The sequence below is a fragment of the Oncorhynchus masou genome, chromosome 6 (assembly GCF_036934945.1).
Source record: "Oncorhynchus masou masou isolate Uvic2021 chromosome 6, UVic_Omas_1.1, whole genome shotgun sequence".
Taxonomy (NCBI): domain Eukaryota; kingdom Metazoa; phylum Chordata; class Actinopteri; order Salmoniformes; family Salmonidae; genus Oncorhynchus; species Oncorhynchus masou.
In genome coordinates, this window is record NC_088217.1 from 34,366,458 (window position 1) to 34,380,378 (window position 13,921).

A 13,921-nucleotide genomic window follows, 5' to 3' on the forward strand; every position below is an offset into this window, starting at 1 on the left:
ATCCACAGATGATGCAATCTATTGCACTCCACACTGCCCTTCCCCACTTGGACAAATGGAACACTTGGGTGAGAATGCTGTTCATTGACTACAGCTCAGCGTTCAACACCATAGTGCCCTCAAAGCGCATCACTAACACAGATAGAACAACAGACTGATATTTCACTGTATGTATAAATGTGAAGCCCCGGGTTGGCGTTTCCACTCACTACCAATTATGTTAGTAAGAGGAAGCCCACTGCCGGCGGTGGGAGAAGATGAACAAGATTAATTTTGGCCGACATTCTGCACATTTTCTCATCGATTAAACATTTGATCTCAATACAGTTTTCTGTTCCCAAAACTAGAATATGTTATGAACAGAGTGGACTAAGTTTTGTAGACTTTAATCTTTGCAAAAGTTTTTTAAAGTCACTAAGCTAAGGCCCCTGGGACTGAACACCTCCCTCACAACTGGATCCTGGATTTCCTGACAGGCCGCCCCCAGGTGGTGAATGGCTGCATCACTGCTTGGTATGACAACTGCTTGGCATTCAACCGCAAAGAGCTACAGAGGGTAGTGCTTACAGCCCCATACATCACTTGGGTCAAGCTCCCTGCCACCCTGGACCTCTATACCAGGCGGTGTCAGAGGAAGGCCCCAAAAATTGTCAAAGACTCCAGCCACAGACTGTTCTCTCTTCTACCGCAGGGAAAGTGGTACCAATGCACTAAGTCTGAGACCAACAGGACCCTGAAGAGCTTCTACCCCAAGCCATAAGACTTCTAAACAAGACTGCTAAATAGCAAATCAAATGGCTACCTGGACTGGCCCTTTTTTGCTCTAACTCTGACTATGCACACACTAGACTCTACCCACACTTTAGTAGACAGAAACAATTAGGGTGAAGTGCCTTGCTCAAGGCCACTTTGACAGATTGTGTACCTAGTCGGCTCAGGGATTCAAACCAGAGACCTTTCGGTTACTGGTCCAACGCTCTTAACCACTAGGTTACCTATAACATGTACATTATAACATGTACATACTGACACCACACTCACACACTTGCATACTCACCACATATTTTTATTTTATTTTTATTTAACCAGGTAAGCTAGTTGAGAACAAGTTCTCATTTACAACTGCGACCTGGCCAAGATAAAGCAAAGCAGTACGACACAAACAACAACACAGAGTTGCACATGGAATTAACAAGCGTACAGTCAATAACACAATAGAACAGTGTGTGTAAATGGCATGAGGAGGTAAGGCAATAAATAGGCCATATTAGCGAAGTAATTACAATTTAGCAGATTACCACTGGAGTGATAGATGAGCAGATGATGATGTGCAGGTAGTGATACTGGTGTACAAAAGAGCAGAAAAAGTAAATAAAAACAATATGGGGATGAAGTAGGTAGATTGGGTGTGCTATTTGCAGATGGGCTATGTACAGCTGCAGCAATCGGTTAGCTGCTCAGTTAGCTGATGTTTAAAGTTAGTGAGGGAAATATAGGTCTCCAGCTTCAGCGATTTTCGCAATTCGTTCCAGTCACTGGCAGCAGAGAACTGGAAGGAAAGGCGGCCAAAGAGGTGTTGGCTTTGGGGATGACCAGTGAGATATGCTGCTGCTAGTACTTTACCCCTACCGATATGTACGGTACTGTACATAGCTACCTCAATTACTCTGTACCCCTCCACATTGACTCAGTACTGGTACTCCTTATATATAGCGAGTACCAGTACCGAGTCGATGTGCAGAGGTACAAGGTAATTGAGGTAACAATAATGTTTTGTACACTCAGTGTACAGGCATGTTATTTTTATTCGTTATTTTTATTTGTTATTCACTGTGTCACTATTTATGTTATATTTTTAATTTTAATCTTATCTTTAGCTCTGCATTGTTGGAAAAGGACCCTTAAGTAAGTATTTCACAGTTACTCTACACCTGATGTCTATGAAGCATGTGACAGAGTGTGGTCCCTGGGAGCACCTGCTGTTTGCACACTTTGCTGAACATCTTCAGGTACTGGGTCATGGTGTTAACACAGTACCCTGGTGCGTAGAGGCCCTCAGGCATGGTGGCAAACACAGGAGGCAGATCCACGATGCTGGGGCCCAGGAAGCTTTGCATGAACTCTTTCATCAGGTTCCAGCAGTCCCCAGGGACCATACAGTTGCAGTACATGTCACGCGGGACTAGGTGGGTGAGGAAGGAATCAGGCGCAGAGCGTTCCACTGGGAAAAGATGCTCTTTAATATGGCACAAAAATAACAAGCCCAAAATACAGGGCGCGGACAGTAAATGTGACTACCCAAAACACAGGGTGCCAAGTCCAGAAATATAAACACCTCTACCTAATGCACACACGTAACACAAATACAATCCCGCACAAAACAAGGGCAGGTACACATACTTCAAATAAGGAAGCTCATTAAGCCATACAACAGGACACGGGTGAAACTAAGAAGACAAAACAAACAGACAACGAAAAAGGGACCGGTGGCGGCTAGTAGGCCGGTGATGACGACCGCCGAGCGCCGCCCGAACAGGCAGGGGAGCCAACTTCTAGTAGGCCGGTGACGAAGACCACCGAGCACCACCCGAACAGGCAGGGGAGCCAACTTCTAGTAGGCCGGCGACGAAGACCACCGAGCACCGCCCGAACAGGCAGGGGAGCCAACTTCTAGTAGGCCGGTGACGAAGACCACCGAGCACCGCCCGAACAGGCAGGGGAGCCAACTTCTAGTAGGCCGGTGACGAAGACCACCGAGCACCGCCCGAACAGGCAGGGGAGCCAACTTCTAGTAGGCCGGTGACGAAGACCACCGAGCACCACCCGAACAGGAAGGGGAGCCAACTTCTAGTAGGCCGGTGACGACGACCACCGAGCACCTCCCGAACAGGCAGGGGAGCCAACTTCTAGTAGGCCGGTGGCGACGACCGCCGAGCGCCGCCCGAACAGGCAGGGGAGCCAATTTCTAGTAGGCCGGTGACGGCGACCGCCGAGCGCCGCCCGAACAGGCAGGGGAGCCAACTTCTAGTAGGCCGGTGACGACGACCGCCGAGCGCCGCCCGAACAGGCAGGGGAGCCAACTTCTAGTAGGCCGGTGACGACGACCGCCGAGCGCCGCCCGAACAGGCAGGGGAGCCAACTTCTAGTAGGCCGGTGACGACGACCGCCGAGCGCCGCCCGAACAGGCAGGGGAGTAAACTTCTAGTAGGCCGGTGACGACGACCGCCGAGCGCCGCCCGAATAGGCAGGGGAGCCAACTTCTAGTAGGCCGGTGACGAAGACCGCCGAGCGCCGCCCGAACAGGCAGGGGAGCCTACTTCTAGTAGGCCGGTGACGACGACCTCCGAGCGCCGCCCGAACAGGCAGAAGTGCCAACTTCTAGTAGGCCGGTAACGACAACCTCCGAGCGCCGCCCGAACAGGCAGAAGTGCCAACTTCTAGTAGGCCGGTAACGACGACCACCGAGCGCCGCCCGAACAGGCAGGGGAGCCAACTTCTAGTAGGCCGGTGACGAAGACCACCGAGCACCACCCGAACAGGCAGGGGAGCCAACTTCTAGTAGGCCGGTGACGAAGACCACCGAGCGCCGCCCGAACAGGCAGGGGAGCCAACTTCTAGTAGGCCGGTGACGACGACCACCGAGCTCCGCCCGAACAGGCAGGGGAGCCAACTTCTAGTAGGCCGGTGACGACGACCACCGAGCACCGCCCGAACAGGCAGGGGAGCCAACTTCTAGTAGGCCGGTGACGACGACCACCGAGCGCCGCCCGAACAGGCAGGGGAGCAACCAACTTCTAGGTAGGCCGGTGACGACGACCACCGAGCGCCGCCCGAACAGGCAGGGGAGCCAACTTCTAGTAGGCCGGGGACGACGACCGCCGAGCGCCGCCCCGAACAGGCAGGGGAGCCAACTTCTAGTAGGCCGGTGACGACGACCGCCGAGCGCCGCCCGAACAGGCAGGGGAGCCAACTTCTAGTAGGCCGGTGACGACGACCGCCGAGCGCCGCCCGAACAGGCAGGGGAGCCAACTTCTAGTAGGCCGGTGACGACGACCGCCGAGCGCCGCCCGAACAGGCAGGGGAGCCAACTTCTAGTAGGCCGGTGACGACGACCGCCGAGCGCCGCCCGAACAGGCAGGGGAGCCAACTTCTAGTAGGCCGACCACCGAGCACCGCCCGAACAGGCAGGGGAGCCCGTAGGCCGGTGACGACGACCGCCGAGCGCCGCCCGAACAGGCAGGGGAGCCAACTTCTAGTAGGCCGGTGACGACGACGACGATCCGCCGAGCGCCGCCCGAACAGGCAGGGGAGCCAACTTCTAGTAGGCCGGTGACGACGACCGCCGAGCGCCGCCCGAACAGGCAGGGGAGCCAACTTCTAGTAGGCCGGTGACGACGACCGCCGAGCGCCGCCCGAACAGGCAGGGGAGCCAACTTCTAGTAGGCCGGTGACGAAGACCGCCGAGCACCACTCGAACAGGCAGAAGAGCCAACTTCTAGTAGGCCGGTGACGACGACCGCCGAGCACCGCCCGAACAGGCAGGGGAGCCAACTTCTAGTAGGCCGGTGACGACGACCGCCGAGCGCCGCCCGAACAGGCAGGGGAGCCAACCCGGTGACGAACCGCCGAGCGCCGCCCGAACAGGCAGGGGAGCCAACTTCTAGTAGGCCGGTGACGACGACCGCCCGAGCGCCGCCCGAACAGGCAGGGGAGCCAACTTCTAGTAGGCCGGTGACCTCCGAGCGACCGAACAGGCAGAAGTGCGCCGCCCGCCCGCCCGAACAGGCAGGGGAGCCAACTTCTAGTAGGCCGGTGACGACCGAGCCCCGAACAGGCGCTAGTAGGCCCGACCACCGAGCGCCGCCCGAACAGGCAGGGGAGCCAACTTCTAGTAGGCCGGTGACGAAGACCGCCGAGCACCACCCGAACAGGCAGAAGAGCCAACTTCTAGTAGGCCGGTGACGACGACCACCGAGCACCGCCCGAACAGGCAGGGGAGCCACTCGAGTAGGCCGGTGACGGACCAGCGCCGCCCGAACAAGGGGAGCCAACTTCTAGTAGGCCGGTGACGACGACCACCGAGCACCGCCCGAACAGGCAGGGGAGCCAACTTCTAGTAGGCCGGTGACGACGACCACCGAGCACCGCCCGAACAGGCAGGGGAGCCAACTTCTAGTAGGCCGGTGACGACGACCACCGAGCGCCGCCCGAACAGGCAGGGGAGCCAACTTCTAGTAGGCCGGTGACGACGACCGCCGAGCGCCGCCCGAACAGGCAGGGGAGCCAACTTCTAGTAGGCCGGTGACGACGACCGCCGAGCGCCGCCCGAACAGGCAGGGGAGCCAACTTCTAGTAGGCCGGTGACGACGACCGCCGAGCGCCGCCCGAACAGGCCTAGTAGGCCGGTGACGAACAGGCAGGGGAGCCAACTTCTAGTAGGCCGGTGACGACGACCACCGAGCACCGCCCGAACAGGCAGGGGAGCCAACTTCTAGTAGGCCGGTGACGACGACCGCCGAGCGCCGCCCGAACAGGCAGGGGAGCCAACTTCTAGTAGGCCGGTGACGACGACCGCCGAGCGCCGCCCGAACAGGCAGGGGAGCCAACTTCTAGTAGGCCGGTGACGACGACCTCCGAGCGCCGCCCGAACAGGCAGAAGTGCCAACTTCTAGTAGGCCGGTAACGACAACCTCCGAGCGCCGCCCGAACAGGCAGAAGTGCCAACTTCTAGTAGGCCGGTGACGACGATCCGAGCGCCGCCCGAACAGGCAGGGGAGCCAACTTCGGCGGAAGTCGTGACAGTACACTACCAAAACAAACACACAGAGATTTGATCATGGACATCAGTTTAGAAAAAGTGAGACAGATCGAACATCCCCTATACCCTCCTTTTGTATTCATTCGTTGTACAGATCACTCACCTCTACTGAAATGCCCCTGGACACTGATTAAAATTTGATTACCGCACCAAGTTTTATCAGGAAATCATAATAGCGGTGGTGGGAGCCACGGCTCTCTACCTTGTGCCCCTTGGCATTATGGAAGTGGCTCTTCAACTTAGCCATGAGAATGTCAGGCAGGGACCCCCTTCAAACAGGGCTAAGCAGCTCAGGGTTGTTTCTGAGTTATGCATCACATACAGGAATTTGGTGGGCTGGCCTGTGACAAACAGAGACAAAGAGGGAGAAAATAAAGATTAGGTGGCTGTTGTGGGTAGTTGAAGGATGAATTACATGACAGATAATTTAGTTTATGTCATAGCTTTGCAGTGCAACTTTAGTTACCCCTGGCATTTCCTGTGGCATGGTAAGTCTCACAGTCCACAGTAAATCTTCCTGCTTCACAGCGCCTAACTGCTCCAACTTCTTGTGCAGAATTGATATTGTCTGTTGCACACTCTTTCCCTCAGATAAAGGCACCTGACACACACTAAGCATTGGATACAGCACACAGAGTAAAAATGTTAATAACATTATGATATTGTTCAGCACTAAAAATCAGATATTGAACAATGTCAGATCTGAATGGTGATGAAAGTATTAATAATAAGTATAATTTAATTGTGCATTGTTGCATGTTGATCCCGATGATTTAGATATACACTAGATGACTAATTGGGGGCTTTGTGTTGAAGCCACAGTGCCTTCATTTTGGCACTCCCCCACCGTTGTAAAGTATTTTAGGAAGCTATAGAAATGCATTTATTAAGGTCACATTTGTTTTTACCACGTTTATTCTATTACAGACACATTTATGCATGCATACTTACTTTTACATTATATTATGTGAGTTAAACATAAACATATATAATTATTTATTTTTAAGTATAATTTTTAGAGATTGCTAATATTACTGTCCCCACTATAACAAAAACAATACTTAAATATATGTCATTTTGTCCTGGAACCTTTTAATTTAAATACTGTAGAATTCAATGACTTCCTATGGAGGACTGCCAACATGGCCAACTGGTGGATTCAAAGGATCTCATCAAAGACTGTACAGTATGTTTAGAAACTGTGTTCTCAATGGCCAGTATATACAGTAGCATCAGCAATCCTGCATTTATAAATCACTGGTTGATCCACATGGGATATTGGACCATGTAGGAGACCAGGTGTGAGAAGTTGTAGCTAGCTAACTACTGATATTTCATGAGTTTTATAAGAAAGCAACCAAAACTAACAATAGATCTCACCATGTCACCCCCATTGATTTAATCAAGCTTGGTGTTATGGGGGTAGAAGGAAGAACGTTCAACTGGATAGAGACTTCCCCATCATTTCAGGCAGCTACCTGGTGGATAACGGTACACCAACAGGGGAGCATGATTAGTCCTCTGTTGTTCTCAATCATGATCAATGATGTTTATTCTCAGGTACAGATGGATATTTGGAGGTCGTTATTTGCAGATGATGGGGCCTTATGGAAGAAGGGAAGAGATGTGCCATACATAGTCAGGAAGGTACAGGAAGTAATTGATGAGGTAGAGCAGTGAGTATTAATGTGGTGATTTAGGTTCTGTAGAGAACTCAGTGTTCGTTACCAGGAAGAAGGTGGGAGATGAGGTATGCTTGAGTTCCTATGTGAGAAACTTGAAGGGAGTTGGGCCTTCAGGTTCCTTGGGGTATATTTTGGCACTAGACTAACCTGGGCAGAACACATTGAGAGAGTGGTGGGAAATTGTAAGAAGGGGATAAATGTGATGCGCTGTCTGACAGGGAAGGAGTGGGGGTCATTCCTCAGTGAGGACCATGTATGTTGCATTGATCTGATCTGTAATATACTATAGCAGTATAGTGTATGGTTCGGCAGGCCGGACCTCATTGGAAAGGACTCTGAATATGTAGTGGGGCGTTTCGGACACCCCAATTGGATGCAATACAGGTGGAGATGGGGGATATGCCATTGCAGATTAGGAGACAGCAGCTGGCAATTCATTATTGGGTCAACCTACAGGGATGTGGGGTGTCTCATCCTGCGAAAGGGATTTTACAGGCATGCTGGGAACATGAGCAAAGACAGAACACAAGCTTTGGGTGGGTAATACCCAGGCAAAGGAAATGGAACTGGGAGATGGGAGTTTAGTCCAACAGTAGCTATTCCTGTAAATCAACCATGGCTCCTCCTGCCTCCAGTAGTTGATCTAAAGGTGTTAGAGAGACTACAGAAAGATAGGGATGGTGATGATCCATCTGATTTGTTAAGAACAAATTCTTATTTACAATGACGGTCTACCAAAAGGCAAAAGGCCTTCTGCGGGGACGAGAGCTGGGATTTTTTTTAAATATATTTTATATATATAAATACAGGACAAAATACACATCACAACAAGAGACAACACAACACTACATCAAGAGAGACCTAAGACTACAACATAGCAAGGCAGCAACACATGACAACACATGACAACAACATGGTAGCACCACAACATGGTAGCAGCACAAGACATGGTCCAAACATTATTTGGCACAGACAACAGCCGCAATGTCAAGAAGGTAAAGACAACAATATATCATCACGCAAAGCAGCCAATTTGAAGGAGCGAATGGCCCAACGGTTCTACAACATGGTGCTACTGCCAAGGATACGAGAGGACATTGCAGAGTATAAAATAAAATTGCACATGGCCCTGAAGAAGGCTTTTTTCAAGCCAGGGGCATGGTTCAAAGGTGAGACAAATCAAGAACCTGTATCAAAGGGGAGATATAGTCAGGTAGATAATCTGAAAACGTGGTTGATAATCAGATGTAAGGTTTCCAGGATGTAATAATGTGGAATAAAAGTAATTAAGATAATACACATTTTGCTGTCAGGCATTCAACATTTGAGGACTTCTCTATCTGTATACTGGATTTTGTTCTGTGTGCATTTTACAGTCACTGCCACTAGGTGGCAGTATTGTTTAGTCAGATCATAAACTCGACCAGATTTATTTTGGTTCCTTAGTAAAGAAAGCAAGGATTTGAGTGGTCAGAAAAGCTATGATGCTAACCAATAAACTAAAACATTTTTACCTTAGGTTGAGTGTTTATCTCAAGGTAAATAAAAATGATCATCTATGATCTATTTAACATGTTCAACTAACGACTAACTCTAAACAGCATGTTTCATGTGTCACTGGATGTGTGTTCACACATTGGCTCGCTTTCTCACTCAGGCATCCTGATCCCGAGCTGTGAATTTCCAACATGCACTCTCAGAGGCTATCATCATTGGCAACATATTCACAAAGTGCTCAATCCCTATAGTGCATTCCGGGTAAGAGACACACTTTTACCCGAGTTATGTGTGCAATTTTGTATGATCTACGATGCCCTAACGTAATTGCTCGGCTTAACCGTTTTGGTTAAGGGACTTAGTGTTTAAGCGTGGCAGCTTGACTATCGCTGATTATGTAAATGGTAATTAATGTAAATGTGTGGTACAGTTTTGAAGGTAGTAGAATTGCAGGGCTTGCCACCACTTGTTCTCTGTGGAAATAATGCAGGAAACAAATGACTCATAATTTTTTTGCAGTGCTGCCATGCTCAAACTGGCAGCGATTGAGTACAATGGATCATCTTCCTGCGACTCTTACTGGACAGGAAATACGCCCTGCCATTCCGTGTTCTGGATGCCCTGGTCGGCCACTTCCTGTTCTTCCGCAGTGGCACCAAAGTCTGCTCACCATGGCGCAGCACTACAAGGCCGACCAGGCCTCAGAACATTAGGATGCTCAGCTGGAGCTGCTTAAATTGGAGACACACCCCAGATTTCTGCAGAGATCCGTCGGGAGCTGCAGAACTTTGGTCCCATGATCTGGAATCCGCCATGCCTGTCAGTGGCCTTGGACTGACTGTTACTGTAAAAATAAACATTACGACATGTTTTTTTTAAATAAATTGTTTGGCTTTTTAAAAAGTAAAATGTCTTAAATTGTATTGCTACCATCCACAAAAAAAGGCCAGAATTCCCCCCCCGACTGGTACCCTGGCCTGGCCTACCAGATGACTCCAAGGTGTGACAGCTCGAGCTGCGTTTGAAATTCCCATGGTGCTAGGGGGCGCGAGGGCATAGCGTTTTGTGTCTAGCTAGAACTCGTAGCTGCCTCTCGCTTCTACACGTTAGATTTCACATATATAACATTAGCGAATTAAAGTCATGTGAATGAGAGGAAAGGAACCCGACCTACTATTTGACGACAAATGACATTCTGAATTTTCAGAAAATCCAGAACATTTCTGCCCTGTTAGCTAGCTATAGGAGCTGAGACGGAGGCAGAGGTAGAAAACTTCGCTAACGCCAATTAACGTATTGTGTTTGTTAGCTAAGCTAGCTAACTGAGAGAGACCCTACTAAAAGTTGTATAAACAACCCTCTAATGGAGTTGTTGTGTCACGAGGATGGACGATTCCATGCCGCATCAGAAAGCACAACCGAATATATGAATTCCGCTGCTCTTCGGGCCAGCTCTGACCCGACCCTGACACGGGACCGTCGAGCATTGCAGAACCTTCTGTCACTGGAAAAGACCAGTCGGGCCTCACCATCATACTTCGGCACGATTCAGACAGACATTCAGCCATATATGCGGAGAATATTGGCAGTATGGATGCTGCAGGTAATGTATGACAAAATATCTAAAGTGAAAGACATTCAGGTCACGGTTAGTGTTGATTTTGATACGATTCTGCTGTCAAATCGGATGTAATTCTTTAATTGACCATCGTCATCCAATATTAACGTTCATTGTCTCAGTTTGCTTTCTTATGTAGCTAATGCACTCATCAGCCTGCATTGCACCCGAAAGTAAGAGGGACTCGCTTGGACTGATTGGGTAAAATACCAGGGGCGCAACTTTCAGTGGGAACGGGGGACATGTCGCCCCCACATTCTGAAATTGCATTTTTGTCCCACCCCAGTTTTATCATTGCAATGTGATACAAAACAAGGCAACGGTGTGATTTAGGACCATGCGGACAATTCTGCGTGGTCTGATAGGCTGTTTGGAGAGTGTGTCCGACTGGATTAAAAAATCCAAAATGATGCCCCCCACACTTCTAAAACCAAAGTTGCACCCCTGTAAAATACTATCACCAAATGAGAGAGACATTGGAGGGAGGACATGAGTACAAGAAAACATGCATGTGTATAGAAACACATCTATCCCTGAAACCAGTCAAGTCCTTACTTAACATTGTTTAAAAAACTTCTTTCTTCCAACAGGTTTGCGAGGAGCAGAAGTGTGAGGAAGAGGTGTTTCCTTTGGCCATCCACTATCTGGACCGTTACATGAGTTGCTTCCCTGTTCAAAGGTCCAACCTGCAGCTTTTAGGTGCTGTTTGCATGTTCCTGGCCTCAAAACTGCGTGAGACAGTACCCCTGAGTGCCAGCAAGCTCTGCATCTACACTGACAATGCCATTACAGTGTCAGAGCTTCTGGTAAACACAAAATTTGTTTACAAGTTCCATGTGCTTTCGCCATAAGCATAATAAAATGGCTGATAAATTTAATGACCATAATTTGCAAAGAAATTCATTAACTATCTATCCTACAATGTGATTTTCTGGATGTTTTTTTTTTTTTTTTTTTTTTTTTTTTCATTTTGCCCGTCATAATTGAAGTGTACCTATGATAAATTACAGGCCTCTCATCTTTTTAAGTGGGAGAACTTGCACACTTGGTGGCTGATTAAATACTTTTTTGCCCCACTGTATGCATTTATGTTATGCAGCAGTTGGAGCTTGTGCGGATTTAATGTATTGTGTGTGTCTGTTTTGCAGCAATGGGAACTTGTGGTGGTGGCAGGGTTAGAGTGGGACCTGGCTTCTGTGTTACCCTCTGACTTCCTGGAGCAAATTCTTCATGGCATACCCATAATCCCTCACAACCTCCATGCCTTGCGCAGGCATGTCCACTCCTACATTGCACTGGCAGCCACAGGTAGAGGCAGGCATTGGGTAACTCATGGTGATGTGTGACTGTTGCTTCTAGCAATGCAGAAACATTTAGGCCTACAAGTCAAGTATCATAGAAAAACAAACATCACTTTGTTATTCTATGTGCTTGGCACTTCTTTGATTAATGATGATAATAGCTTGTGTTTCAAGAAATCAAGTGGCTCTGTGTGAGGCAAACAAAGGGCACACAGCAGCTATAACTTTGATTACGATGTGTCAGCGGTTCATTTGGGGGTGGGGGTGAGTTTGTGTAATCCTGTATTGTGCGGTGTGAAAGACCCATGCCCATCCATTCAACTGCTTGATTTCCCACAAATCTCCCACGAGGTTGCCTGAGGCAACCAGTCACTGGGATACAGTCATGGTCATTTTGAATAGGCTGTTTTATTGTATCTGGATTTGGCCCATTCCGGACTTTGAAACCTATTTTATGAGGTATGGGTGAAAGGATTGCCTGAGATTGATTAATTGTCTCGTCTTTAAGCACTTCCTATTGTCTGTCTGTCAGGGCGGGTCTATAATCGCAGCATTCCTCTACTCCCATGGCATCCTGCCTCAGCGATCAATGATGTCTGCTCCAAACCACAACCTCACAATTGTTAAGAAATTGTTTTCTGTTGCACATCTGGTATTGTGTTCCTTGTCCACAAAGTGGGTCTGACAATTGCTCTGTCATCTAAGCAGATTAGTATAACAGACTTGTCAAACCTATAGGTATTACATTTCCGCTGATCTCTTGTATATCTCCCTGCTTTTAGAGTTTAAGTTCTCTGTGTTCCTGCCTTCCACTATTGCCTGTGCCAGTGTGGGCGCTGCCATTCGCAGACTGAAGCTCCTGGAAGGAGCTCTATCCAATGATTCACTTATGCAGTTGCTAGCTAACATCTTGGCTATTGATCTGGTGAGGAGAATATTTAACTAGAAACCTGCTGCTCCTTTTAACCTTGTCTGCTTCCTCTTCAAGCAAATGCCTGTATTTTTCTTGTTTGTCTGACTCCTCCTTGTTTGTCTGGCTCCTCCTACTCTACAAGGTGCAGAAATAAGGCCTCCTTTATTTAAAGAAGCAAGCAAACTGGTTTTGAAACTAATAGTACAAATGTCATTGTTTTCTCTGGGCCTTGGTTGGTGAGGACTCTGGAGTTTGGTGAAATGAAAAGCTGAAACATCAATCTTAAACTCTTTCTTTACTGCTCTGTCCCCAAACAGGAGTCTCTCTGCTGCTGCTCTGACCAGTTGGAGGGTGTGCTGGAGCTCAGCCTGCCTCCCTGCCCCCAGACACCAGGGGCTTGCCGTTCAGGGACACCTGGCCCAGAGGTCAGCTACACCCCCACTGACATCCAGGACGTACACCTGTCACCACTGGGCTAGAGATGACACCAAGCAGACAATCACTTAACAATGACTGGAGCTTATTTATACCATAATGAGGCAGGTGTCTTAACTACCCCGTAAGACTATTTTTGGCAGTCACTAAAACAAATGTATGTGGTAAGAAAAAACATGTCTTATAAGCATTACTGTGTTCACACATGATGAATTGTGGAGATCTTTTTGATTTCCAAAGTTTCTGTTTACATTACATTTCAGTGTATTTGAGTTCTTTGTCGTTGCTATGCTGTTGCTGCTAAGGTTTTTTTAAGGACGTTTTAAAACTTCCGTTACTGTCGCTAGCTTCAGGGAACACAGTTTCTCACTGCTCTCTGAAGTTACCACGGAGGGGTATCTTTTTAACTTAAAACATGCTATTTGTGATATTGCCAGAAGTATTACTGAATTTCTATTTCAATGTTTGCACTGTGAGTTTGCTGAGTGGTGTTCTCTGTGAATACATTATGAATTATTATTAAAAGAAAATGCTGCTTTTCATGGAGTTGTATTAAGTACCCCTTCTGACATCTCTCTCATCCTGCGAACAGTCACTCACTCAGGACGGTTACAATACACCTCTAGATCTTGGCGAATGCCAGCAGAATTTGAT

At 48.6% G+C, this 13,921-nt stretch overlaps 1 protein-coding gene and 1 pseudogene across 1 annotated transcript; one reads left to right on the forward strand and one right to left on the reverse strand.

The window, feature by feature from the left end:
- Positions 1-1,925: 1,925 nt before the first annotated feature.
- On the reverse strand, positions 1,926-7,212 carry LOC135541576 (mediator of RNA polymerase II transcription subunit 20-like; annotated as a pseudogene).
- A 2,801-nt stretch (positions 7,213-10,013) lies between these two features.
- On the forward strand, positions 10,014-13,796 carry ccnd3 (cyclin D3). The gene is made up of 5 exons (XM_064968509.1): positions 10,014-10,603; positions 11,209-11,424; positions 11,767-11,926; positions 12,702-12,844; positions 13,150-13,796. The coding sequence occupies exons 1-5, from the start codon at positions 10,364-10,366 to the stop codon at positions 13,309-13,311; spliced, it is 921 nt and encodes a 306-aa protein (XP_064824581.1). The 5' UTR covers positions 10,014-10,363; the 3' UTR covers positions 13,312-13,796.
- Positions 13,797-13,921: the final 125 nt, after the last annotated feature.

What these genes read in the sequence shown, in the direction of transcription:
- ccnd3 (XM_064968509.1), top strand. Translation starts at nt 10,364, where the DNA reads ATGGAGTTGTTGTGTCACGAGGATGGACGATTCCATGCCGCATCAGAA. An exon ending in CATTGCACTGGCAGCCACAG is followed by an intron (nt 11,927 to 12,701) that starts GTAGAGGCAGGC and finishes CCCTGCTTTTAG; the next exon opens with AGTTTAAGTTCTCTGTGTTC. An exon ending in ACATCTTGGCTATTGATCTG is followed by an intron (nt 12,845 to 13,149) that starts GTGAGGAGAATA and finishes GTCCCCAAACAG; the next exon opens with GAGTCTCTCTGCTGCTGCTC.